General features: G+C 36.7%; 2 protein-coding genes and 1 long non-coding RNA gene across 5 annotated transcripts in view; 1 reads left to right on the forward strand and 2 right to left on the reverse strand.

The window, feature by feature from the left end:
• Positions 1-365: 365 nt before the first annotated feature.
• On the reverse strand, positions 366-3,028 carry LOC134863220 (uncharacterized). The gene is made up of 2 exons (XR_010165635.1): positions 2,676-3,028; positions 366-599 (listed from the first exon to the last, which is right to left on the reverse strand). It is a non-coding gene; the product is annotated as an uncharacterized LOC134863220 (long non-coding RNA).
• The window catches only part of LOC134863210 (putative E3 ubiquitin-protein ligase UBR7), a 30,482-nt gene continuing 5,245 nt past the window's right edge, over positions 1,517-26,753 (forward strand). Inside the window, exons 1-7 of one of the 3 annotated variants that reach the window (XM_063881583.1) lie at positions 1,517-1,535; positions 11,048-11,166; positions 22,175-22,308; positions 22,629-22,689; positions 22,861-22,956; positions 23,682-23,735; positions 23,891-23,996. In XM_063881583.1, coding sequence (XP_063737653.1) covers positions 11,053-11,166; positions 22,175-22,308; positions 22,629-22,689; positions 22,861-22,956; positions 23,682-23,735; positions 23,891-23,996 — 565 coding nt within the window. In that variant the 5' untranslated portion in view covers positions 1,517-1,535; positions 11,048-11,052. Of the gene's footprint in view, positions 1,536-8,782; positions 9,037-9,682; positions 9,702-11,047; positions 11,167-22,174; positions 22,309-22,628; positions 22,690-22,860; positions 22,957-23,681; positions 23,736-23,890; positions 23,997-26,753 lie in introns of those variants that run through there. The other 2 variants (XM_063881582.1, XM_063881584.1) reach the window with 2 other exon arrangements.
• Positions 10,023-11,039, reverse strand: LOC134862637 (Golgi-associated RAB2 interactor protein 2-like). The gene is made up of 3 exons (XM_063880645.1): positions 11,024-11,039; positions 10,149-10,635; positions 10,023-10,032 (listed from the first exon to the last, which is right to left on the reverse strand). The coding sequence occupies exons 1-3, from the start codon at positions 11,037-11,039 to the stop codon at positions 10,023-10,025; spliced, it is 513 nt and encodes a 170-aa protein (XP_063736715.1).

Below are 26,753 nucleotides of genomic sequence, written 5' to 3' on the forward strand. Positions count from 1 at the left end.
GTACTCCTCCCCCCGTCCATCCCTTAAACACCCTACCACTGCAGAGTCGTCAGAGAGCTCCTGCAGGTGGCATGACTCTGAGCTGTATGAGAGTCAGTGGTGTGTAAGGTGAACAGGAAGGGAGACAGCACAGTCCCCTGAGGGGCTCCTGTACTACCAACCACCACCTCAGACAGGACTCTGCCCAGCCGGACACACTGTGGCCTGTCTGTGAGGTAGCTGGTGATCCAGGAGATGGATCAGCTGTTTGTGCTGAGAGAGCCAACCTGTGGTCCTGGCCCCACTGTGAGGGAAAATTGAACTTTTTTTAAAGTTGTAATCTAGGGTATTATAGACTGTAGGAAACAAGCTGCTTCTTCACAGACTCAGTATTTCAAAGCTTTTATTATTAGGAAAATGTACAGTACACATAATCCTTGTCTTTACACATTCCCTACAGCTGTTTGACGAGTCCTCAGCTGTTCGACGAGTCCTCAGCTGTTCCACTAGTCCTCAAGTGTTTTTGGATTTTTTAGCAGGAGGTTGTAGTCGAGGTTTTTGAGGCTCCTTGTCTACTTCATCACTTTCTTCCTCCTCCTCCTCCTCCTCCTCCTCCTCCTCTGCAGCATGTAAAAGAGGCCGAAAGGACCGACAGTTAAACGTCTTTAATACATCGTTAGCAGCAGATAGCAGTCGTTAGCTTCAGTTAGCAGATAGCAGTCGTTAGCTTCAGTTAGCAGCAGATAGCAGTTGTTAGCTTCAGTTAGCAGATAGCAGTCGTTAGCTTCAGTTAGCAGCAGATAGCAGTCGTTAGCTTCAGTTAGCAGATAGCAGTCAGCAGTCGTTAGCTTCAGTTAGCAGCAGATAGCAGTTGTTAGCTTCAGTTAGCAGCAGATAGAAGTCGTTGGCTTCAGTTAGCAGCAGATAGCAGTCGTTAGCTTCAGTTAGCAGATAGCAGTCGTTAGCTTCAGTTAGCAGCAGATAGCAGTCGTTCGCTTCAGTTAGCAGATAGCAGTCGTTAGCTTCAGTTAGCAGCAGATAGCAGTCGTTAGCTTCAGTTAGCAGCAGATAGCAGTTGTTAGCTTCAGTTAGCAGCAGATAGCAGTTGTTAGCTTCAGTTAGCAGCAGATAGAAGTCGTTAGCTTCAGTTAGCAGCAGATAGCAGTCGTTAGCTTCAGTTAGCACAGTGGTTCTCAAACTGGGGGGCGCGGAGGTACTGCACGTGAAGCTTTGTAAACAAACATTGGTTGCGCTTTGTTATAATAAACTAAAATATAATAATAATAGATTTCTTATTCATTGTTGCAACATCAAAGTTATCTTGCACATTTAATCGAACTAAATACGATATGCATCAGCTGCTTGTGTGACAGACAGACAGTGAATATGAATCAGTCATAAGAGGGCACGCAATCAGGTTTCAAGTTTCAAGGTGTTATTGGTCATATGCACAGCAGATACAACTCGACTCGACCATAAATCTGTGGTGGCAGAAGAAAAGGACACCTCCTCCAGCTCCTTTGCGACCCGTTGTCGTGTGCTATTATAAAGCTGAGGTAAGGCAATTTCGAAGAAGCACTTTCGGCTTGGTACCACGTACCTGGGGTCCAAAACTTTTAGCATGCGAACAAACCCCCGGCTTTTCCACCGTATACATGGGCCCCATATCCTTTGCGACCACATCTGTAATCGCTGTCCAGCGGGGCCTATTCTTTTCATAAGGGATGCAGTTAGAAAATGTTTGTAAAACAGTGGATTTTTTTCTGTCGGGTGTGCTTGTGGTGCCGCCGCGTGCCTGCACACACTTTGCAGCGGGGTGTTGTTTGATATAAGTCTGTTGCTGTAAACGCAAACCAATTCCAATTTACGGGTGACACTGTGCCTTTCTTGGGAACGATGGCGGCCCAAACTTGGGCCGCCAGCGCCACCTAAAGGGCTGCAAAAAACGTTTAGTTTTGCACCTGTGGGCCTCAAGGGCCGCGGGACTGCATAGGTTATCAACTGAAGACACCAGAGATATGTTATCCATGAGAAGCTCAGTTACAATGCAGCTTTCGACCACGTGGTGGCGGTAATGCATCAGTCAGTTGTTTAACAAGCTGCAATAGACAGAGAAGAAGACTGTCTTCTTCTCTACGCTAGATATAGCGATATATATAAAATATATATTATATATATATATATATATACATGTCTAATAAAAGTCTTTGTGATGATCCCATTTGATCATGTCATTTTATTTGACAAGGTTTTTGCTTCTTAAACTAAGTGGATTTGGTTTATTATTGAATACAAATCAAACCGTGAGTGAGGTCAATTAAACCTATACAGTGTAAATATTTAATGGGCCCCGGGTCACTTTGTACTATAAAAATTGGGCCTCAAGGTCAAAAAGGTTAAGAACCCCTGGTTTAGTGTATCTCTATGCCAAACGCACGCGCAGCGCAGGGGCAGGGCTGAGCCCATTCCGAACTACGGGAACCCAGAGGGGAGCGTTGGTGGATGTTAAAGACAAAACCGGTATTCAATCAAACAAGTCGACGACGTAAACTACACACTCGAGTTAACCGATAAATATGTCCATTGCCCAAGGGGGGCCTGACTGTAAAAGTTTGAGAACCACTGAGTTAGCAGCAGATAGCAGTCGTTAGCTTCAGTTAGCAGCAGATAGCAGCCGTTAGCAGGAGTTAGCTCACCCCCTGCTCCAGCTCTCTCCCGCTCCACAAGCCCGCTTAGGAGGATCTTCACGGTGGATCTGAGCTCCTCAACTCCGCTGATCAAAGAGCTCAGATCCGGTTCTACTTTAACGGAGAGTTTCTCTCTCTGACCGTCTCTGAACCGCAGCTCTGCAAACATCTCTGCTGCCTTCAGGAGCGCCTCGGAGATATTAGATGCATCTTTCTTAATGCAGGTATTTTATAAGGACAGTAAAATGTGTACTATTCGGTGTTAGAAACAATAAATGGAGTATCCTGTTATCTTCCTGTGATCCTCCGATCATCCTGTCATCAATACGAATATTGTATTATAACCATAACATAGCATCATTATCATTTCACTGAGGAGAGATTGCACCGGAATTTCCAAAGGAACTTGATAGTTTCTTGGATCCTCCATGCCACAACCATATAAACTTCATCAACAAATATTATTATTATTATTATTATTATTATGATTATTATTATTATTATTATTATTATTATTATTATTATTATTATTATCATTATTATTATTATTATTATTATTATTATCATTATTATTATCATTATTATTATTATTATTATTATTATTATCGTTATTATTATTATCATTATTATTATTGTCATTATTATTATTATTATTATTATCGTTATTATTATTATCATTATTATTATTGTCATTATTATTATTATTATTATTATTATTATTTATTATCGTTATTATTATTGTCATTATTATTATTATTATTATTATTATTATTATTATTATTATTATTGTCATTATTATGGTCATTATTATTATTATTATGGTCATTATAATAATAATAATAATAATAATAATAATAATAATAATAATAATAATAATAATAATTATTATTATTATTATTATTATTATGGTCATTATTATTATTATAATTATTAATATTATTATTATTATTATTATTATTGTCATTATTATGGTCATTATTATTATTATTATGGTCATTATAATAATAATAATAATAATAATAATAATAATAATAATAATAATAATAATAATTATTATTATTATTATTATTATTATGGTCATTATTATTATTATAATTATTAATATTATTATTATGGTCATTATTATTATTATTATCATTATTATCATTATTATTATTATTATTATCATTATTATTATTATCATTTATTATCATTATTATCATTATTATTATTATTATTATTATTATTATTAATGATCTTTTTAATTTAAAACTCACCTCTGACCCTTGAGTGAATCTGCTTGCTGTTTATACGGCAGAGTTGGTAGGGATCCTAGGCACATACCTGCAAACTCATAAGGGCTGAAAAAGGTGACAAACTAAACCGTTGTAGGGGGGTCTGGGGGCCTACCCCCCAGCCAAATTTTGCTATTTTAACATGTAAATTAAGCATTCTGGTGTACTCCCATAAGAAAATAAAGGGAAAAGACAACCTGTTCTTATGGTAACAATGGCACATTTATTGACCCATAAACTGGTCAGTTAAAAACATTTTAAATGTGAAAAGCATTCAGGACAGGTCAACAGTAAATCCCATTGGCCAAATTTGGCAACATATCAACATAATATTATTTTCATTTTTTCATCCTTTTGGCCCGGACAAGCCTTTCAAGGGCCCGTTTTCGCTGCTTGGCAATGTGCCTCTTTCGGGCCACACTATCGTTCTCCACCACCTCTGCCCTATTACTAGCAGCACTGGTAGATGGCTGGCAGCCAAACTCAACCCTCCTTTCTCTGATTACAAGCTGATTTTCCTGTCGTTGGGCTTTGTCCCTCGTTCCAGCTGCACTAATGTTAGAACACAACCTCCTATCTACCTCCCCAAACTTCAAATCATCCCTTCTGAACATTTCCACCCCAGTCTGGTTCCTGGTCTGCAAAGTGTATTTAACTGCACAGCACTGAGGGTGGAGATCTTCATTGACGTTGATCGTTGATCAATGATGGTCCCCATGACACTGAAGGAAGACTCAACCAGGGCACCATGGAACATTGAGAGGGCAGCCTTGACTGCCTTACACAGTGCAGGGTACTTCCCTGTATTGAAGACGACGGCCCACCACTTGACAACATCCTCTCCATGCTGAAAACTGGGAAGCGCCTGGTCAACATTGAAACGCAGAATTTCTTGGTCTGTGTCAGCATCTGGTGGCAGCAGGTGACCCATCATATGTATGCGCTTCCTCAAATATATTCTCTTCATAGCTCTGACCAAAACGACCTGTACTCTCGCTTTGTACACGTTGCCTAGCAACGCCGCGCATGCGCATTATATCCTGCTCCGCTCCGAGTTATAGTAGTAGGCTATTCATGGGAAACGCATGAACAGCACGTTAAGATCTCGGCCAAGTCGTAATTAAAAGCAGTTCTTCATTATTTAAGTTAAGCGGCGGTAACGCCAGTGTTGAACACGGTGTTAAACACGGTGTTAAACACGCAAATGCCGGTTGGTGTGCGTACGGTACTGAGTGTTTATCAGTCCACGGCCGTAATGAACGTGTCGCATTGGTCCATATGTAATGCGCACGTTCTGTTGTTCCCATTGGCATAGAGCTATTGAACATTAACTTTAACAAAGGATACGGATAACATATCGCCCACGGCAGTTCTGTCATTGTATGTATGGCCTATATTTGTATTACGCTATCATCATTCAACATGTAGAATGAACGTGTAATCTATAGAGCCGATTTACATAGATAATTCACAACCATGAACCTAATCTGGATCTTAAACCTGCCAATTGCCAACAATTGTTACTACATATAAAACATGTTTTCGTTTTTAGATCGCGTGTTTCAAAGGCATCTGCGTCTTGTGTACACAACACAGCGCAATATGAATACTGTCATTTCCAACAGTGAAGCGTTATATGTGCTTACTGTAAACTAACTCTACACACGGTCGCCAGCGTTTGTAGATTTTGTTCGTAACTCCAAACTTTTCGTAGCTACTAAAAAGTTGATGAATGCGAAACCGAAATAATTGATCTGAACGGATCAATGATCATCCGTTGCACCACTACCAGCTACTCACTAAACCACACGGATGTGTATTTGTTCATTACGTGTTCGTTTTCATCCCTCTCAGATCTGACCACAATGACACAGCCGCCAGTAATATCAGTAACAGGACGGATGCTGTGGAGATCAGCCTTCACAAACGCATTCTGTTCGCATTGAACGAGGTGACGTAGAACTGGTCTAGCTAGGCTAACTTTAACACAATTCACTGAGGTTAGCTAGCAACCTAACAAGCTGATCAGCTGAAGCATGTTAATACACTTTATTCGGCTCAAATCATTTTACTTCAGCAACGTTAACATGATACAGCATACAATGTTTTTGCCAGATTAGCTGCTACTAGACTTACCTCAAAACTTGTATCTGTAACGTATCCCGAAAATTGTCCAGAAGAACCACTCGCTGACTACTGAGCACTCCACTCCAAGAGGGACCGGTGGGTAAAAAAGCGCGCGCTGTGGTTTATCTTGCTTATGATTGGTCGGTGGTCGTGGAACGCGAGTCATTTGAACAAAGATTTTATTTATTGTGAAGATAGCAAACTTTTTTCTTGCTCATTATACAGTCGGTTATACAGTCTATGGTTGGTCGGTCAGTTGTCGGTCAGCCCCCCCCCCCCCTAAAAAAAACCTCTTCGGATCTACACGATTCAGTCAATGACACATTTTGAGTTGAAAACGGCGAATTTCGCCGAAAGGTGACTAGTTTGCAGGTATGTAGGCATGGGGTGCTAATTGCTTCAGATTCTGCATCTGCACTGATGAGTATTCAACACCCACGTTCTCAATCCAGACAAGACATTGTTCTAGAAATTGCACAGATGATGAGTAGGATACAGTCTGATATTAACGTCAGTCTCCTATGAGTTCCTGCTCATTTAGGACTCAGAGGAAATGAGCAAGCAGATAAGAACACTAAGAAAGCATGTGAGTCATCTGAAGTCACCATGAATATAAGTTTTAGTAAAGCTGAAATTAAGACCATAGCCAAGGCCAAGTCTAAGAGAAAATGACTAAATGATTGGAGCAATGCTATCACCGGGAAGAAGTACTATAGTGTACAAAGGTATGTTGGTGAAGCAAGGTCAACATCTAGAACTACTCGAAAGGAAAACATAATCTCTAGGATGAGATTTGGGCATACTGGGTTAAGTAGTACTCTATTTATTTTAAAGAAACTGATGGTAATTGTAGTGTATGTAACAGTGCAGAGAATGTGGAACATGTAGTACAATATTATAATATAGTATAAAAAAAGGAGACGCCGCCAATGGTGTGAGAGGAAACAGAAGAGGGGGAAGCGTGGAGGTATCCGGGCGAGGCTAGCGGCTAGCCCACACAAGCCGGCAATTCCAACACTACTCATGGCAAATGTCCGTTCACTGGACAACGAGATGGACAACATACGGTTACTTAGAACAACCCGGCGTGAGGTGAGGGACTGCTGTGTGTTCACGGAAACATGGCTCCACAACAACATCCCGGACTCCGCTATTCAACTAGACAAGCTAACATGCTACCGAGCAGACAGAGACATAGTTAGCGGGGGGAAGACCCGCGGCGGCGGTGTGTGTGTTTACATCAGTGATGCTATTGTTGTTAACCAGCACTGTTCCCCGCTGGTGGAGTTTATGGTTCTAAGGTGCCGTCCTTTTTACCTGCCGAGGGAGTTTTCCGCCATTCTACTGTGGCGGTTTATATCCCTCCGAGCCCCAACAACAAGGACAGAGAGGAGGCACTCAGTGAACTTTACAAAGCCGCTCGAGCTCCACCAGGCTGAGGAACAGCTTCTTCCCTCCTTCTCTCCTCTCACTCTCTCCCTCCCTCCCTCGCTCTGTGTCTCTCTGTCTCTCTCTCTCTCTCTCTCTCTCTCTCTCTCTCTCTATCCTCCGTTCCTCCCTCAATCATCTCTCTCCCTCCCTGTCTCTCTCCTCCACCCCTCCCTCCTCTCGCTCCCCCTCTCTCTGTCCCTCCCTCTCTCTCCCCCTCTCTCATCTCCCTCTACCCCCGCTCCCATCTCTCCCCTGACATTTCCGCCCTCCGTCCCACCCACCTTTCCCCACAGCCTCAATGGAAATGCACCAGGACATGAATCTGGGTGACCAAACGTCCTCTTTTGCCCGGACATGTCCTCTTTTTACGTCCTGTCCGGAGCGTCCGGGGGGGTTTCATAAATTCATGAAAACGCCCGGTTTTCACTGTTGAGACTATTAAAAATTGACTGGCGCTTCCCCCCACCCCCCAACAATCGCAAGTGGGGGGTTTTATAAATTCATGAAAACGCCCGGTTTTCACTGTTGGGACCATTAAGCGTGTACTTAAATTGACTGGCGCTTCCCCCCACCCCCCAACAATCGCAAGTGTCCTCTTTTTCGCCACCTCAAATCTGGTCACCCTAATGAATCCCCCTCCCTCACACACCCGTCCCTCATCCAGCACCAGTCACTTTCTATTCTCCGCTGCTACTGAAAATGTACTTTGCACAAAGTATTTTTTGCACTAAGAACTACTTGCACTACTACTATGGTGTCGAACATATGTATATATTACTTAGGTTTTTCTTACCCCTTTTTACCGCCCCCCCTCCCCTTTTTTTCTACACTCTTATCTTTTTATGTTTTATATTCTTGTTTATATTTGCACTGTGGGACTACCAGAAACGGTATTTCAATTTTCTGTATGTATAACACATGTGGAAACTTTGACAATAAAGTGGACTTTGACTTTGAATATTTTGCTAAATTTGTCCAGCAGAGACAGCAACTCATCCAAGAGGGGGTCACAGTACTAATACTACCATAGACCAGGAGAGTCAGAAAGTGAGCCTTTAAACATAAAAACAATCATGCAGAAAAAATCAAGTGAGGTTTGCTTCAGTGTATTGTTTAATTTCTTGAGAAGAACTGGTCTGATCATTCGAATTTAGAATTATTATATATTTTTTAAATTGTTATTATTTTATTAGTATTATTATTTAGTTTGTTTTAGTATTACTATTATCCAGACTCACACTCCATATCGGTAGGTGGCGGTAATGCTTCCAAACATTGTCTGCCAAGAAGAAGAAGAAGAAGAAGAAGAAGAAGAAGAAGAAGAAGAAGAAGAAGAAGAAGAAGAAGAAGAAGAAGAAGAAGAAGAAGAAGAAGAAGAAGAAGAAGAAGAAGAAGAAGAAGAAGAAGAAGAAGAAGCGGAAGTCGTCATCATCAGCTTGCGGCGGAGTTTTGATTCCTGATCGTTATTGTTGTTGTTATTGATCGGGTTATCGTTGTTATCGATCCGGTTATTGACTGCTGTCCAGCCGGACCTCACGGTACGTTTGAGATATTTTCAGCTCAAACAATAATCGGTGTTTTAAAAAATATCCATCCAGTGTTACTGTAGTCCGACCGCCGCTAGTTCCCTGTATATTGATACATATCTATGGGATAGGCCCCACTGTTACCCTAACATGCAGTTTATTAATATGTAATATATAACCCTAGCCCTATATATATATATATATATATATATATATATATATATATATCGTTACATTCTGCCATCAGTCAAGTGTCTGTGGTCAGTTAAACAGACCGTTGTCTGTAGACTCCAGGTTATAAACAGGATCAGTGGTGTTACTGTAGACTACAGAGCCAGTGAGTAAGTTAGTGTTAACACTGATACTTATAATCAGGGTTAACACTAACCCATATGTCAACACAGCTAGCTCGGTTAGATCATCTAGCTCTGTTAGCTCCGTTGTTTCAGGCAGTATTATTAGCTCAGTTAGCTCTGTACGCTCACGTACATTACATTACACGTCACTTTTATCCAAAGCGACTTACATACACTCAATACTGTGGAAAATCCCCACAGGAGCAAATTAGGGTGACGTGTGTTGCCCAGGGACACAACGACATGCTGACTGCGGTGGGGATTTAACCAGCGCTCCCCTGATCCGAAGATCCGTACACTATTCCACTGAGCCATAGCCCAGTTAACTCGGTTATCTCTCATTGCTAAGTTATCTCTGTTAGCTCAGTTTTCTCTGTTAGTTGAGTTAGCTCAGTTATCTCTGTTAGCTCAGTTATCTCAGTTATCTCAGTTATCTCTGTTAGCTCAGTTTTCTCTGTTAGTTGAGTTAGCTCAGTTATCTCTGTTAGCTCAGTTATCTCAGTTATCTCTGTTAGCTCAGTTATCTCTGTTAGTTCAGTTAGCTCAGTTAGCTCAGTTATCTCTGTTAGTTCAGTTAGCTCAGTTAGCTCAGTTAGCTCAGTTATCTCTGTTAGCTCAGTTAGCTCAGTTAGCTCAGTTAGTTCAGTTAGCTCTGTTAGTTCAGTTAGCTCAGTTAGCTCAGTTAGCTCTGTTATCTCAGTTATCTCTGTTAGCTCAGTTAGCTCAGTTAGCTCAGTTATCTCAGTTAGCTCAGTTAGCTCAGTTAGCTCAGTTATCTCTGTTATCTCTGTTAGTTCAGTTAGTTCAGTTATCTCTGTTAGCTCTGTTAGCTCTGTTATCTCTGTTATCTCAGTTATCTCAGTTATCTCAGTTATCTCTGTTAGCTCTGTTATCTCAGTTATCTCAGTTATCTCTGTTAGCTCTGTTAGCTCTGTTATCTCTGTTATCTCAGTTATCTCAGTTATCTCAGTTATCTCTGTTATCTCGGTTAGTTCGGTTAGCTCGGTTATCTCAGTTGGCTCAGTTAGTTCAGATATCTCTGTTATCTCTGTTAGTTCAGTTAGCTCAGTTATCTCTGTTAGTTCAGTTATCTCTGTTAGTTCAGTTATCTCTGTTGGCTCAGTTAGTTCAGTTATCTCTGTTGGCTCAGTTAGTTCAGTTATCTCTGTTGGCTCAGTTAGTTCAGTTATCTCAGTTGGCTCAGTTAGTTCAGATATCTCTGTTATCTCTGTTAGTTCAGTTAGCTCAGTTATCTCTGTTAGTTCAGTTATCTCTGTTAGTTCAGTTATCTCTGTTGGCTCAGTTAGTTCAGTTATCTCTGTTGGCTCAGTTAGTTCAGTTATCTCTGTTGGCTCAGTTAGTTCAGTTATCTCTGTTGGCTCAGTTAGTTCAGTTATCTCTGTTGGCTCAGATATCTCTGTTATCTCTGTTATCTCAGTTATCTCTGTTAGTTCAGTTAGTTCAGTTATCTCTGTTATCTCTGTTAGTTCAGTTAGCTCTGTTGGCTCAGTTAGCTCAGATATCTCTGTTGGCTCTTCACACAGGTTGATAATTTGAGTTGTGATCCTGCCAGATGTTGCACAGCCATTTCAACAGATGTGACAGCAGCTTGTTATTTGATGCTATTCTCCATGGTAACGGGCTGTTGTTGTTATCCATGGTGACAGTGAGGATGGAGGAGCAAACAGTTTCTCTGGTGGATGTTCTGGAGGAAGACGAAGAGCTGGAGGAAGAAGCTTCTGCAGTGTTGGCAGGAAGTGACTCTGACCACTGCTCTTACCCTCAGGTCAGTATTTATGTTTAAATATATCAGTAGCAGGCCGTGCATTTCCCACTTACGCCTTCAGTAGTGTCCTTCCTGAATAAATCCACCTCTAAATACCATCATTCTGACGTCACGGCTATAGAAACCATTAATTTTACACAGAACGCAGAATTAGTATGGCGTTGCATAACAGGCAGGTATCTGATGTAGCGAGAATGAACAGAACAAAATGTAAATAGTCACTACAACCTTTACTCACCAATACGTTTGATTATTTCTATTCAAAATCCATCCTCCTTTCTTTCCTCAAGAAGAGTTCAGTTACTCTGTTGTACAGATTGTCTGAGCTCCGTTTCCCTCCGCACTTGTTCCTGAAGCTGTAGATCCACTTGGGCTTCGCCAAAGGTTCTCAATAGCACCGTTGCTTGTAAGTGTCCAGCCGTGCTTTGGAGTCTCGCCGCCAGTGTTGGGCAAGTTACTTCCAAAATGTAATACATTATATATAAGTTATTAGTGTCTTTTTAAAGTAATGAGTTACATTTCATTATTACTGTCTCTAAACTGTAATGCGTTACACTACTTAAGTTATTTTCACCAAAATCACCGCTAAAGTACGACTTTAAATGCTAAAATGTAGTTTATTGCAGCTGATTCTACAGCCGGTGAAGAGAGGTGTGGTTTAACAGCTGTGTATGCCCTCAACAATAACCCAGTAATAGTGACGTTCATGGAGCAATCCAATCTGTGTCAATCAGCGTCACAATCAAAAAAGCCATGACTGCTCAAGTTAGATATTAAACTCAGGTTAAATATTAAACTCAGGTTAGATATTAAACTCAGGTTAGATATTAAACTCAGGTTAGATATTAAACTCAAGTTAGATATTAAACTCAGGTTAGATATTAAACTCAGGTTAGTTAGATATTAAACTCAGGTTAGATATTAAACTCAAGTTAGATATTAAACTCAGGTTAGATATTAAACTCAGGTTAGATATTAAACTCAAGTTAGATATTAAACTCAGGTTAGATATTAAACTCAAGTTAGATATTAAACTCAGGTTAGATATTAAACTCAGGTTAGATATTAAACTCAAGTTAGATATTAAACTCAGGTTAGATATTAAACTCAAGTTAGATATTAAACTCAAGTTAGATATTAAACTCAGGTTAAATATTAAACTCAGGTTAGATATTAAACTCAGGTTAGATATTAAACTCAGGTTAGATATTAAACTCAGGTTAGATATTAAACTCAGGTTAGATATTAAACTCAGGTTAGATATTAAACTCAAGTTAGATATTAAACTCAAGTTAGATATTAAACTCAAGTTAGATATTAAACTCAGGTTAGATATTAAACTCAAGTTAGATATTAAACTCAAGTTAGATATTAAACTCAGGTTAGATATTAAACTCAGGTTAAATATTAAACTCAGGTTAGATATTAAACTCAAGTTAGATATTAAACTCAGGTTAAATATTAAACTCAGGTTAGATATTAAACTCAGGTTAGATATTAAACTCAAGTTAGATATTAAACTCAAGTTAGATATTAAACTCAGGTTAGATATTAAACTCAGGTTAAATATTAAACTCAGGTTAGATATTAAACTCAAGTTAGATATTAAACTCAGGTTAAATATTAAACTCAAGTTAGATATTAAACTCAGGTTAAATATTAAACTCAAGTTAGATATTAAACTCAGGTTAAATATTAAACTCAGGTTAGATATTAAACTCAAGTTAGATATTAAACTCAAGTTAGATATTAAACTCAGGTTAGATATTAAACTCAAGTTAGATATTAAACTCAGGTTAGATATTAAACTCAGGTTAGATATTAAACTCAAGTTAGATATTAAACTCAAGTTAGATATTAAACTCAGGTTAGATATTAAACTCAGGTTAAATATTAAACTCAGGTTAGATATTAAACTCAAGTTAGATATTAAACTCAGGTTAAATATTAAACTCAAGTTAGATATTAAACTCAGGTTAAATATTAAACTCAAGTTAGATATTAAACTCAGGTTAAATATTAAACTCAGGTTAGATATTAAACTCAAGTTAGATATTAAACTCAAGTTAGATATTAAACTCAGGTTAAATATTAAACTCAGGTTAGATATTAAACTCAGGTTAGATATTAAACTCAGGTTAGATATTAAACTCAGGTTAGATATTAAACTCAGGTTAGATATTAAACTCAGGTTAGATATTAAACTCAGGTTAGATATTAAACTCAAGTTAGATATTAAACTCAGGTTAGATATTAAACTCAAGTTAGATATTAAACTCAGGTTAGATATTAAACTCAGGTTAGATATTAAACTCAGGTTAGATATGTTAGATATTAAACTCAAGGTTAGATATTAAAGTTAGATATTAAACTCAGGTTAAATATTAAACTCAGGTTAAATATTAAACTCAGGTTAGATATTAAACTCAGGTTAGATATTAAACTCAAGTTAGATATTAAACTCAGGTTAGATATTAAACTCAGGTTAGATATTAAACTCAGGTTAAATATTAAACTCAGGTTAGATATTAAACTCAAGTTAGATATTAAACTCAGGTTAAATATTAAACTCAGGTTAGATATTAAACTCAAGTTAGATATTAAACTCAGGTTAGATATTAAACTCAGGTTAGATATTAAACTCAGGTTAGATATTAAACTCAAGTTAGATATTAAACTCAGGTTAGATATTAAACTCAGGTTAGATATTAAACTCAGGTTAGTTTAGATATTAAACTCAAGGTTAGATATTAAACTCAAGTTAAATATTAAACTCAGGTTAGATATTAAACTCAGGTTAGATATTAAACTCAGGTTAGATATTAAACTCAAGTTAGATATTAAACTCAGGTTAGATATTAAACTCAGGTTAGATATTAAACTCAGGTTAGATATTAAACTCAGGTTAGATATTAAAGTAGATATTAAACTCAGGTTAAATATTAAACTCAGGTTAGATATTAAACTCAGGTTAGATATTAAACTCAAGTTAGATATTAAACTCAGGTTAGATATTAAACTCAGGTTAGATATGTTAGATATTAAACTCAAGTTAGATATTAAACTCAGGTTAAATATTAAACTCAGGTTAAATATTAAACTCAGGTTAGATATTAAACTCAGGTTAGATATTAAACTCAAGTTAGATATTAAACTCAAGTTAGATATTAAACTCAGGTTAGATATTAAACTCAAGTTAATATTAAACTCAAGTTAAATATTAAACTCAGGTTAAATATTAAACTCAGGTTAGATATTAAACTCAAGTTAGATATTAAACTCAGGTTAGATATTAAACTCAGGTTAGATATTAAACTCAGGTTAGATATTAAACTCAGGTTAGATATTAAACTCAAGTTAGATATTAAACTCAGGTTAGATATTAAACTCAAGTTAAATATTAAACTCAAGTTAGATATTAAACTCAGGTTAGATATTAAACTCAGGTTAAATATTAAACTCAGGTTAGATATTAAACTCAGGTTAGGTTAGATATTAAACTCAAGTTAAATATTAAACTCAAGTTAGAATATTAAACTCAGGTTAGATATTAAACTCAGGTTAGATATTAAACTCAGGTTAGATATTAAACTCAAGTTAGATATTAAACTCAGGTTAGATATTAAACTCAAGTTAAATATTAAACTCAAGTTAGATATTAAACTCAGGTTAGATATTAAACTCAAGTTAGATATTAAACTCAGGTTAGATATTAAACTCAGGTTAGGTATATTAAACTCAAGTTAGATATTAAACTCAAGGTTAAATATTAAACTCAGGTTAGATATTAAACTCAGGTTAGATATTAAACTCAGGTTAGATATTAAACTCAGGTTAGATATTAAACTCAAGTTAAATATTAAACTCAAGTTAGATATTAACTCAGGTTAGATATTAAACTCAGGTTAGATATTAAACTCAGGTTAGATATTAAACTCAGGTTAGATATTAAACTCAGGTTAGATATTAAACTCAAGTTAGATATTAAACTCAAGTTAGATATTAAACTCAGGTTAAATATTAAACTCAGGTTAGATATTAAACTCAAGTTAGATATTAAACTCAGGTTAGATATTAAACTCAGGTTAAATATTAAACTCAGTTAGATATTAAACTCAGGTTAAATATTAAACTCAGGTTAAATATTAAACTCAGGTTAGATATTAAACTCAGGTTAGATATTAAACTCAAGTTAGATATTAAACTCAAGTTAGATATAAACTCAAGTTAGATATTAAACTCAGTTAGATATTAAAGTTAGATATTAAACTCAGGTTAGATATTAAACTCAAGTTAGATATTAAACTCAAGTTAAATATTAAACTCAGGTTAAATATTAAACTCAGGTTAGATATTAAACTCAAGTTAGATATTAAACTCAGGTTAGATATTAAACTCAGGTTAGATATTAAACTCAGGTTAGATATTAAACTCAGGTTAGATATTAAACTCAAGTTAAATATTAAACTCAAGTTAAATATTAAACTCAGGTTAAATATTAAACTCAGGTTAGATATTAAACTCAGGTTAGATATTAAACTCAGGTTAGATATTAAACTCAGGTTAGATATTAAACTCAAGTTAGATATTAAACTCAGGTTAGATATTAAACTCATGTTAGATATTAAACTCAGGTTAAATATTAAACTCAAGTTAGATATTAAACTCAAGTTAAATATTAAACTCAAGTTAAATATTAAACTCAGGTTAGATATTAAACTCAGGTTAGATATGTTAGATATTAAACTCAAGTTAGATATTAAAGTTAGATATTAAACTCAGGTTAAATATTAAACTCAGGTTAGATATTAAACTCAGGTTAGATATTAAACTCAAGTTAGATATTAAACTCAGGTTAGATATTAAACTCAGGTTAGATATGTTAGATATTAAACTCAAGTTAGATATTAACTCAGTTAGATATTAAACTCAGGTTAATATTAAACTCAGGTTAAATATTAAACTCAGGTTAGATATTAAACTCAGGTTAGATATTAAACTCAAGTTAGATATTAAACTCAAGTTAGATATTAAACTCAGGTTAGATATTAAACTCAAGTTAAATATTAAACTCAAGTTAGATATTAAACTCAGGTTAATATTAAACTCAGGTTAGATATTAAACTCAAGTTAGATATTAAACTCAGGTTAGATATTAAACTCAGGTTAGATATTAAACTCAGGTTAAATATTAAACTCAGGTTAGATATTAAACTCAAGTTAGATATTAAACTCAGGTTAGATATTAAACTCAGGTTAATATTAAACTCAGGTTAGATATTAAACTCATGTTAGATATTAAACTCAGGTTAGATATTAAACTCAGGTTAGATATTAAACTCAGGTTAGATATTAAACTCAGTTAGATATTAAACTCAGGTTAGATATTAAACTCAAGTTAGATATTAAACTCAAGTTAGATATTAAACTCAGGTTAGATATTAAACTCAAGTTAGATATTAAACTCAAGGTTAGATATTAAACTCAGGTTAGATATTAAACTCAGGTTAGATATTAAACTCAGGTTAGATATTAAACTCATGTTAGATATTAAACTCAGGTTAGATATTAAACTCAGGTTAGATATTAAACTCAGGTTAGATATTAAACTCAGGTTAGATATTAAACTCAGGTTAGATATTAAACTCAGGTTAGATATTAAACTCAGGTTAGATATTAAACTCAAGTTAGATATTAAACTCAGGTTAGATATTAAACTCAGGTTAGATATTAAACTCAAGTTAGATATTAAACTCAGGTTAGATATTAAACTCAGGTTAGATATTAAACTCAGGTTAGATATTAAACTCAGGTTAGATATTAAACTCAGGTTAGATATTAAACTCAGGTTAGATATTAAACTCAGGTTAGATATTAAACTCAGTTAGATATTAAACTCAAGTTAGATATTAAACTCAGGTTAGATATTAAACTCAGGTTAGATATTAAACTCAGGTTAATATTAAACTCAAGTTAGATATTAAACTCAGGTTAGATATTAAACTCAGGTTAGATATTAAACTCAGGTTAGATATTAAACTCAAGTTAGATATTAAACTCAGGTTAGATATTAAACTCAGGTTAGATATTAAACTCAAGTTAGATATTAAACTCAGGTTAGATATTAAACTCAGGTTAAATATTAAACTCAGGTTAGATATTAAACTCAAGTTAGATATTAAACTCAGGTTAGATATTAAACTCAGGTTAGATATTAAACTCCTCAGGTTAGATATTAAACTCAAGTTAGATATTAAACTCAGGTTAGATATTAAACTCAGGTTAGATATTAAACTCAGGTTAGATATTAAACTCAGGTTAGATATTAAACTCAGGTTAGATATTAAACTCATGTTAGATATTAAACTCAGGTTAGATATTAAACTCAGGTTAGATATTAAACTCAGGTTAGATATTAAACTCAGGTTAGATATTAAACTCATGTTAGATATTAAACTCAGGTTAGATATTAAACTCAGGTTAGATATTAAACTCAGGTTAAATATTAAACTCAAGTTAGATATTAAACTCAGGTTAGATATTAAACTCAGGTAGGTTAGATATTAAACTCAGGTTAGATATTAAACTCAAGTTAAATATTAAACTCAGGTTAGATATTAAACTCAAGTTAGATATTAAACTCAGGTTAGATATTAAACTAAGGTTAGATATTAAACTCAGGTTAGATATTAAACTCAAGTTAGATATTAAACTCAAGTTAGATATTAAACTCAGGGTTAAATATTAAACTCAGGTTAGATATTAAACTCAGGTTAGTTAGATATTAAACTCAGGTTAGATATTAAACTCAAGTTAGATATTAAACTCAAGTTAGATATTAAACTCAGGTTAGATATTAAACTCAAGTTAGATATTAAACTCAAGTTAGATATTAAACTCAGATTAGATATTAAACTCAGGTTAGATATTAAACTCAGGTTAGATATTAAACTCAGGGTTAATATTAAACTCAGGTTAGATATTAAACTCAGGTTAGATATTAAACTCAGTTAGATATTAAACTCAAGTTAGATATTAAACTCAGGGTTAGATATTAAACTCAGGTTAGATATTAAACTCAGGTTAGATATTAAACTCAAGTTAGATATTAAACTCAAGTTAGATATTAAACTCAGGGTTAGATATTAAACTCAGGGTTAAATATTAAACTCAGGTTAGATATTAAACTCAGGTTAGATATTAAACTCAAGTTAGATATTAAACTCAGGTTAGATATTAAACTCAAGTTAGATATTAAACTCAGGTTAGATATTAAACTCAGGTTAGATATTAAACTCAGGTTAGATATTAAACTCATGTTAGATATTAAACTCAGGTTAGATATTAAACTCAAGTTAGATATTAAACTCAAGTTAGATATTAAACTCAGGTTAGATATTAAACTCAGGTTAGATATTAAACTCAGGTTAGATATTAAACTCAGGTTAGATATTAAACTCAGGTTAGATATTAAACTCAGGTTAGATATTAAACTCAAGTTAGATATTAAACTCAAGTTAGATATTAAACTCAGGTTAGATATTAAACTCAGGTTAGATATTAAACTCAAGTTAGATATTAAACTCAGGTTAGATATTAAACTCAGGTTAGATATTAAACTCAGGTTAGATATTAAACTCAGGTTAGATATTAAACTCAGGTTAGATATTAAACTCATGTTAGATATTAAACTCAAGTTAGATATTAAACTCAGGTTAGATATTAAACTCAGGTTAGATATTAAACTCATGTTAGATATTAAACTCAGATTAGATATTAAACTCAGGTTAGATATTAAACTCAGGTTAGATATTAAACTCAGGTTAGATATTAAACTCAGGTTAGATATTAAACTCAAGTTAGATATTAAACTCAGGTTAAATATTAAACTCAGGTTAGATATTAAACTCAGGTTAGATATTAAACTCAAGTTAGATATTAAACTCAAGTTAGATATTAAACTCAGGTTAGATATTAAACTCAGGTTAGATATTAAACTCAGGTTAGATATTAAACTCAAGTTAGATATTAAACTCAAGTTAGATATTAAACTCAGGTTAGATATTAAACTCAGGTTAGATATTAAACTCAGGTTAGATATTAAACTCAGGTTAAATATTAAACTCAGGTTAGATATTAAACTCAGGTTAGATATTAAACTCAGGTTAGATATTAAACTCAAGTTAGATATTAAACTCAAGTTAGATATTAAACTCAGGTTAGATATTAAACTCAGGTTAGATATTAAACTCAAGTTAGATATTAAACTCAAGTTAGATATTAAACTCAGGTTAGATATTAAACTCAGGTTAGATATTAAACTCAAGTTAGATATTAAACTCAAGTTAGATATTAAACTCAGGTTAGATATTAAACTCAGGTTAGATATTAAACTCAGGTTAGATATTAAACTCAAGTTAGATATTAAACTCAGGTTAGATATTAAACTCAGGTTAGATATTAAACTCAAGTTAGATATTAAACTCAGGTTAGATATTAAACTCAGGTTAGATATTAAACTCAGGTTAGATATTAAACTCAGGTTAAATATTAAACTCAGGTTAGATATTAAACTCAGGTTAAATATTAAACTCAGGTTAGATATTAAACTCAGGTTAGATATTAAACTCAGGTTAGATATTAAACTCAGATTAGATATTAAAGTTAGATATTAAACTCAGGTTAGATATTAAACTCAGGTTAGATATTAAACTCAGGTTAGATATTAAACTCAAGTTAGATATTAAACTCAGGTTAAATATTAACTCAAGTTAGATATTAAACTCAAGTTAGATATTAAACTCAGGTTAAATATTAAACTCAGGTTAGATATTAAACTCAGGTTAGATATTAAACTCAGGTTAGATATTAAACTCAAGTTAGATATTAAACTCAAGTTAGATATTAAACTCAGGTTAGATATTAAACTCAGGTTAGATATTAAACTCATGTTAGATATTAAACTCAGGTTAAATATTAAACTCAGGTTAGATATTAAACTCAGGTTAAATATTAAACTCAGGTTAGATATTAAACTCAGGTTAGATATTAAACTCAGGTTAAATATTAAACTCAGGTTAGATATTAAACTCAGGTTAGATATTAAACTCAGGTTAAATATTAAACTCAGGTTAGATATTAAAGTTAGATATTAAACTCAGGTTAGATATTAAACTCAAGTTAGATATTAAACTCAAGTTAGATATTAAACTCAGGTTAAATATTAAACTCAGGTTAGATATTAAACTCATGTTAGATATTAAACTCAGGTTAGATATTAAACTCAAGTTAGATATTAAACTCAAGTTAGATATTAAACTCAAGTTAGATATTAAACTCAGGTTAGATATTAAACTCAAGTTAGATATTAAACTCAGGTTAGATATTAAACTCAGGTTAGATATTAAACTCAGGTTAGATATTAAAGTTAGATATTAAACTCAGGTTAAATATTAAACTCAGATTAGATATTAAAGTTAGATATTAAACTCAAGTTAGATATTAAACTCAAGTTAAATATTAAACTCAGGTTAGATATTAAACTCAGGTTAAATATTAAACTCAGGTTAGATATTAAACTCATGTTAGATATTAAACTCAGGTTAGATATTAAACTCAAGTTAGATATTAAACTCAAGTTAGATATTAAACTCAAGTTAGATATTAAACTCAGGTTAGATATTAAACTCAAGTTAGATATTAAACTCAGGTTAGATATTAAACTCAGGTTAGATATTAAACTCAGGTTAGATATGTTAGATATTAAACTCAAGTTAGATATTAAACTCAAGTTAGATATTAAACTCAAGTTAGATATTAAACTCAGGTTAGATATTAAACTCAAGTTAGATATTAAACTCAGGTTAGATATTAAACTCAGTTGGGGCCTTGCTGATCAGCGGGCTCTGGAGCAGTCAGACTGGTTCATAGCTGAAGACACATCACGGCGTGCATGTGAAGTCCGTTAGCAAAAATAAACACCTGACATTCCCACTACTTCACGCTGCGCCCAGAACTCACAGGTTCACAACAGAGCAGCAGCGATCCTGATCCGGACTGTTCCCCCAGTGTGAGAGAGGACGCTGGCTTAGAATGTTCGCCGCTTCTCCGCCTGTGTCTTTGTTTTGCTTTGTTTTTGTTTGCCAGTAACTTGCCAGCTCTATTGTTGGCCTCATACTAAACCCAGTCTTACCTGTATGCATCAACTGCTACACCAGCCACTGTAGCAGCTTCACCGGCACAGGCCTACAACAGGCTAGGTGGACTCTGCTCTCCTTCCGATTCCCCGTCAGATTGCTTTGCCCTTGTGTCCCGACTCTGGATCACCCCATCGCATTTCTGATTCTACCCTGGGCCACCATTGCTACTGAGTGCCTGAGCAACACACAGCGGCCCGCCGGTGCGGTTAGCCCTCGCTGCCTAGCACCGCCGCATCTCCACCCCCAGTTAACTTGCCTTCTCGCAGCAACCAACCTAGCACCCTTTGCTACGGCCCGCCTCGGTTGGGGCCTCTGCTACCTTCCACGGAACATATCAGTGTGTGCTACACACAGTACACAGTAGTGTGACCCCCCCTCTGTGTACTGTGTACTACACATGTACTCTATGGTAGTATTAGTACTGTGACCCCCTCTGTGTACTGTGTACTACACATGTACTCTATGGTAGTATTAGTACTGTGACCCCCTCTGTGTACTGTGTACTACACATGTACTCTATGGTAGTATTAGTACTGTGACCCCCTCTGTGTACTACACATGTACTCTATGGTAGTATTAGTACTGTGACCCCCTCTGTGTACTACACATGTACTCTATGGTAGTATTAGTACTGTGACCCCCTCTGTGTACTGTGTACTACACATGTACCTCTATGGTAGTATTAGTACTGGGAGCTGTGTTTGTCCACTCTCCTCCTCTCCTGTGCAGCTTCATCAAAATGCCTTTTCTGATTTTTACCGGGTAGCGATGGTGCTAATGTGTGTGTGTGTGTGTGGGTTTTTTTTCAGGGCTATGTGAAGCGGCAGGCGCTCTACGCTTGCAGCAGCTGCACGCCAAAGGGGGGGGAGGCAGCTGGAGTGTGTTTGGCGTGTTCATACAAGTGTCACGAAGGGCATGACCTCTTCGAACTCTACACAAAGAGGTCAGATCTCACTCTTCAGATCTCACTCTTCAGATCTCACTCTTGATGTATCACTGCTCATTTCTCACTCCTCATATCTGACTTTTCACAATCCACTCCTCATTTCTCACTCCTCATTTCTCATTCCTCATTTCTCACTCCTCATTTCTGACTCCTCATGTCTGACTTTTCACAATCCACTCCTCATTTCTCACTCCTCATGTCTCACTCCTCACATCTCACTCCTCATTTCTCACTCCTCATGTCTGACTCCTCATGTCTCACTCCTCACATCTCACTCTTCATGTCTCACTAATCTTATCTGGTCTGTGTCTCGACAGGAGTTTCCGCTGTGACTGTGGCAACAGGAAGTTCATGGAGCTGCAGTGCAAACTGTTTCCTGTCAGTTCTCTGTGTGTGTGTGTGTGTGTGTGTGTGTGTGTGTGTGTGTGTGTGTGTGTGTGTGTGTGTGTGTGTGTGTGTGTGTGTGTGTGTGTGGTTAAGCATATGTACATACCCATGTTGTGTAATATAACATTGAGTAATCCTCACGTGTGTGTGTGTGTGTGTCAGGAGAAGGAGGAGCTCAACAGTCTGAACAGGTACAGCCAAAATTTTTCTGGTCTTTACTGCACCTGCAGCCGGCCGTACCCAGACCCCGACGACCAGGTAAGTGTTAGTGTGTGTAGTTTGTTAGTGTGTGTAGTTTAGCTGTTTGTTAGTGTGTGTAGTTTGTTAGTGTGTGTAGTTTAGCTGTTTGTTAGTGTGTGTAGTTTGTTAGTGTGTGTAGTTTGTTAGTGTGTGTAGTTTAGCTGTTTGTTAGTGTGTGTAGTTTGTTAGTGTGTGTAGTTTAGCTGTTTGTTAGTGTGTGTAGTTTGTTAGTGTGTGTAGTTTGTTAGTGTGTGTAGTTTGTTAGTGTGTGTAGTTTAGCTGTTTGTTAGTGTGTGTAGTTTAGCTGTTTGTTAGTGTGTGTAGTTTGTTAGTGTGTGTAGTTTAGCGGTTTGTTAGTGTGTGTAGTTTGTTAGTGTGTGTAGTTTAGCTGTTTGTTAGTGTGTGTAGTTTGTTAGTGTGTGTAGTTTAGCTGTTTGTTAGTGTGTGTAGTTTAGCTGTTTGTTAGTGTGTGTAGTTTAGCTGTTTGTTAGTGTGTGTAGTTTAGCTGTTTGTTAGTGTGTGTAGTTTAGCTGTTTGTTAGTGTGTGTAGTTTGTTAGTGTGTGTAGTTTAGCGGTTTGTTAGTGTGTGTAGTTTAGCTGTTTGTTAGTGTGTGTAGTTTGTTAGTGTGTGTAGTTTAGCTGTTTGTTAGTGTGTGTAGTTTGTTAGTGTGTGTAGTTTGTTAGTGTGTGTAGTTTAGCGGTTTGTTAGTGTGTGTGTTAGTGACGGCTGGCTCTTTGTCCAGGTGGAGGACGAGATGATTCAGTGTGTGGTGTGTGAAGACTGGCTGCATGGCAGGGTGAGTCTGCCACACACACACACACTCACACACTCACACCTGTCTGTCTCCTCACCTGTCTGTCAGTGACTTCACTCATCTGTGTGCGACCTCACCTTTCCGTGACCTAACTCACCTGTCTGTCACCTCACCTGTGTGTGACGTTGTGTTGGCAGCACCTGGGCTGTGATGTCCCAGACTGTGTGGAGCTGCAGGAGATGATCTGTGAATCCTGTATGAACAAAAACTCATTCCTCTGGACCTATGCAGCTCACCTGTCAGGTAACAGTGCCGGTGATGAGGGGTACTTCTCACTTCTCTTAACTTGCATCCTTGTTATAGCGACTTCAATAAATGAACTAAATCGCTGAGAGGCTGATGCCAGGCCTGGTTGCAATTGTGTGACATGATATCAAAAGAAAACTGACTTACTGAGTTCAAAATGAGGTGAATAAAAAAGTGATTTAAAGGGATAGTCCGGCGAAACTTGACCCCAGGGTGTTTTTCTGCATGAAAACTGACCCAGTAAGCCCTCCAGAAAGTTTTTCTCGTTCATCAACCAGTATAGAGCTTGCCTGGAAAAACCGGGAGCAATGCTAATAGCCCAAATGGTTTACAGTGCATTTGATCGGGGCAGTGCTCAAAACACTTCCAAAACGGCTTTTTTTAACCACTAAGATTGCTCGAAATAGCACCAAACCTCTGCAGTAGCATGACTAGGGTCCCTTCACATAAAACAGAACCAACAATGTAGTTTGCAAACCCGAAGTTTATTAAAAATAACTGTTTTACAAGACTCACCAGCTGCCCCCCATACCGGCTCTTCTCCAAGGAAAGTCGATTATCGAATGCACCGGAGTTCAGTTCAAGGAGGAATGTTTGGAATGTATAATTCCATGGAAATTCATATCTAGTGAGTGTTGACACGGAAATGAAAGGAGTTGCCTGTAACTTACATGAAACTCCTTTCATTGGAATTATACATTCCAAAACATTCCTGCTTGAACTGAACTCCGGTGAATTCGATAATCGACTTGTGCGGACTTTACTTGGAGAGGATGTTATTAATGACACACAGAGACGTCATGGTACCGGTATCACATATTATCCAGCCCACTGAAACGGAGCAGGAGTTTAACCTCTAGCTCTTTCCTGATGTTCAGCATGTACTGCCAGATAGAGAGCTTTAGTTAATGAGCTGCAGTAAACTACATGTTAGCATTTAAAGCCAAACTTTAGAGGTTATTCTGGTGAGAGTCACTCAGAGTAACTCAGAGTAGAGTAACGCATCACAGTTCAGAGACAGTGATGATGTAATGTATTACTTTAAGAAGACAGGAGTAAGGAACAGGTACTGGATTACATGCTGGAAGTAACTTGCCCAACACTGCCTATCACTAGGAGCAGTGTTCAATGTCATCACGCCCAACATTAGCCGCCTTTAGCTTAGCGGTGGGGACGTGAAGTCATGTGACTGTGCTGTAGTTCCTTTATAGCCCAACATTAGCCGCCTTTAGCTTAGCGGTGGAGACGTGAAGTCATGTGACCGTGCTGTAGTTCCTCTATAGCCCAACATTAGCCGCCTTTAGCTTAGCGGTGGTGACGTGAAGTCGTGTGACCGTGCTGTAGTTCCTTTATAGCCCAACATTAGCCTCCTTTAGCTTAGCAGTGGTGATGTGAAGTCATGTGACCGTGCTGTAGTTCCTTTATAGCCCAACATTAGCCGCCTTTAGCTTAGCAGTGGTGATGTGAAGTCATGTGACCGTGCTGTAGTTCCTTTATAGCCCAACATTAGCCGCCTTTAGCTTAGCGGTGGTGACGTGAAGTCATGTGACTGTGCTGTAGTTCCTTTATAGCCCAACATTAGCCGCCTTTAGCTTAGCAGTGGTGACGTGAAGTCATGTGACTGTGCTGTAGTTCCTTTATAGCCCAACATTAGCCGCCTTTAGCTTAGCGGTGGAGACGTGAAGTCATGTGCAGTGGCGGCGGGTGGATTCTTTTCTAGGTAGGGCTGTGCCACATGCAGTCAATTCAAGCAAACATCCCAGTATGACTTAATGCAAAAAAAACAGGGCTTTTCAGTGTTAATTTAACAGTGTAACATTGTAATGCCTCCATAAACAGTTGAAGCTTTTGAGACTGAGGACTATGAACAACAACTTAAAAACAATGGCATTAGCCATACTGGTGAGAAAACGTGCATGATTTTTTTACAGTTTTATTTGTAGAGGAACTTTGCTCTTCTCCCCTTCTGTGTGGCAAACCTCTCAATGACCTTCTTATTCAATTCAGGAATGTCCCAGACATGTTTTTTCTCCATGGAGAAAAAACATGTCTGGCTATGCTGGAGAGCATAGCCAGAGCGTTGAGGCGATCCGGTGTCATGTTGTTTCTCAGGAAGGTCTCGATCCTCTTCAAAGTAGAGAAGCAGCTCTCAGATTCAGCTGTTGTCATGGGTGTGGTGATGAGGCTCCCGAGAAGACTGACAGTCTCTGTGAAAGTGCTCTGAAGGTTGTTCTCCATGAAAACTGGAACAGAGACACTGCAAGCATTGAACTCACTGTTATCATAGATAGAAGATAGAATCAGAGGATGAAACCCTCTTTATTGTCACATACATGCACACAGCAGAGCACACACAGTGAAATGTGTCCTCTGCATTTAACCCATCCTAGTACTAGGAGCAGTGGGCAGCTATTGTGCAGCGCCCGGGGAGCAATGGGGAGGGGGGATTGGAGGTGTCTGGTGCCTTGCTCAAGGGCACCACAGCAGGGCCTAGGAGGTGAACTGGGACCTCTCCAAGTAGCAGTCCACTTTCCATATTTCAAGTCTGTTCGGGGACTTGAACCGGCGACCCTACGATTCCCAGTCCAAGCCCCTACTGACTGAGCCCCTGCTGGACTAGATGAGGGACAGTTCTGTTTTGAGCTTGGCCTTGTTCAACACGGGGTACGTCTGCACTGTCGTTTCAAGTGCTGCTTCAGGGAACTTCACACTGTGTTGTGGGAACATCTCTCCATGCAGCATTGTTGCGCTGAG

This window comes from Eleginops maclovinus, chromosome 4 (genome assembly GCF_036324505.1).
Source record: "Eleginops maclovinus isolate JMC-PN-2008 ecotype Puerto Natales chromosome 4, JC_Emac_rtc_rv5, whole genome shotgun sequence".
In the NCBI taxonomy this organism is placed as follows: domain Eukaryota; kingdom Metazoa; phylum Chordata; class Actinopteri; order Perciformes; family Eleginopidae; genus Eleginops; species Eleginops maclovinus.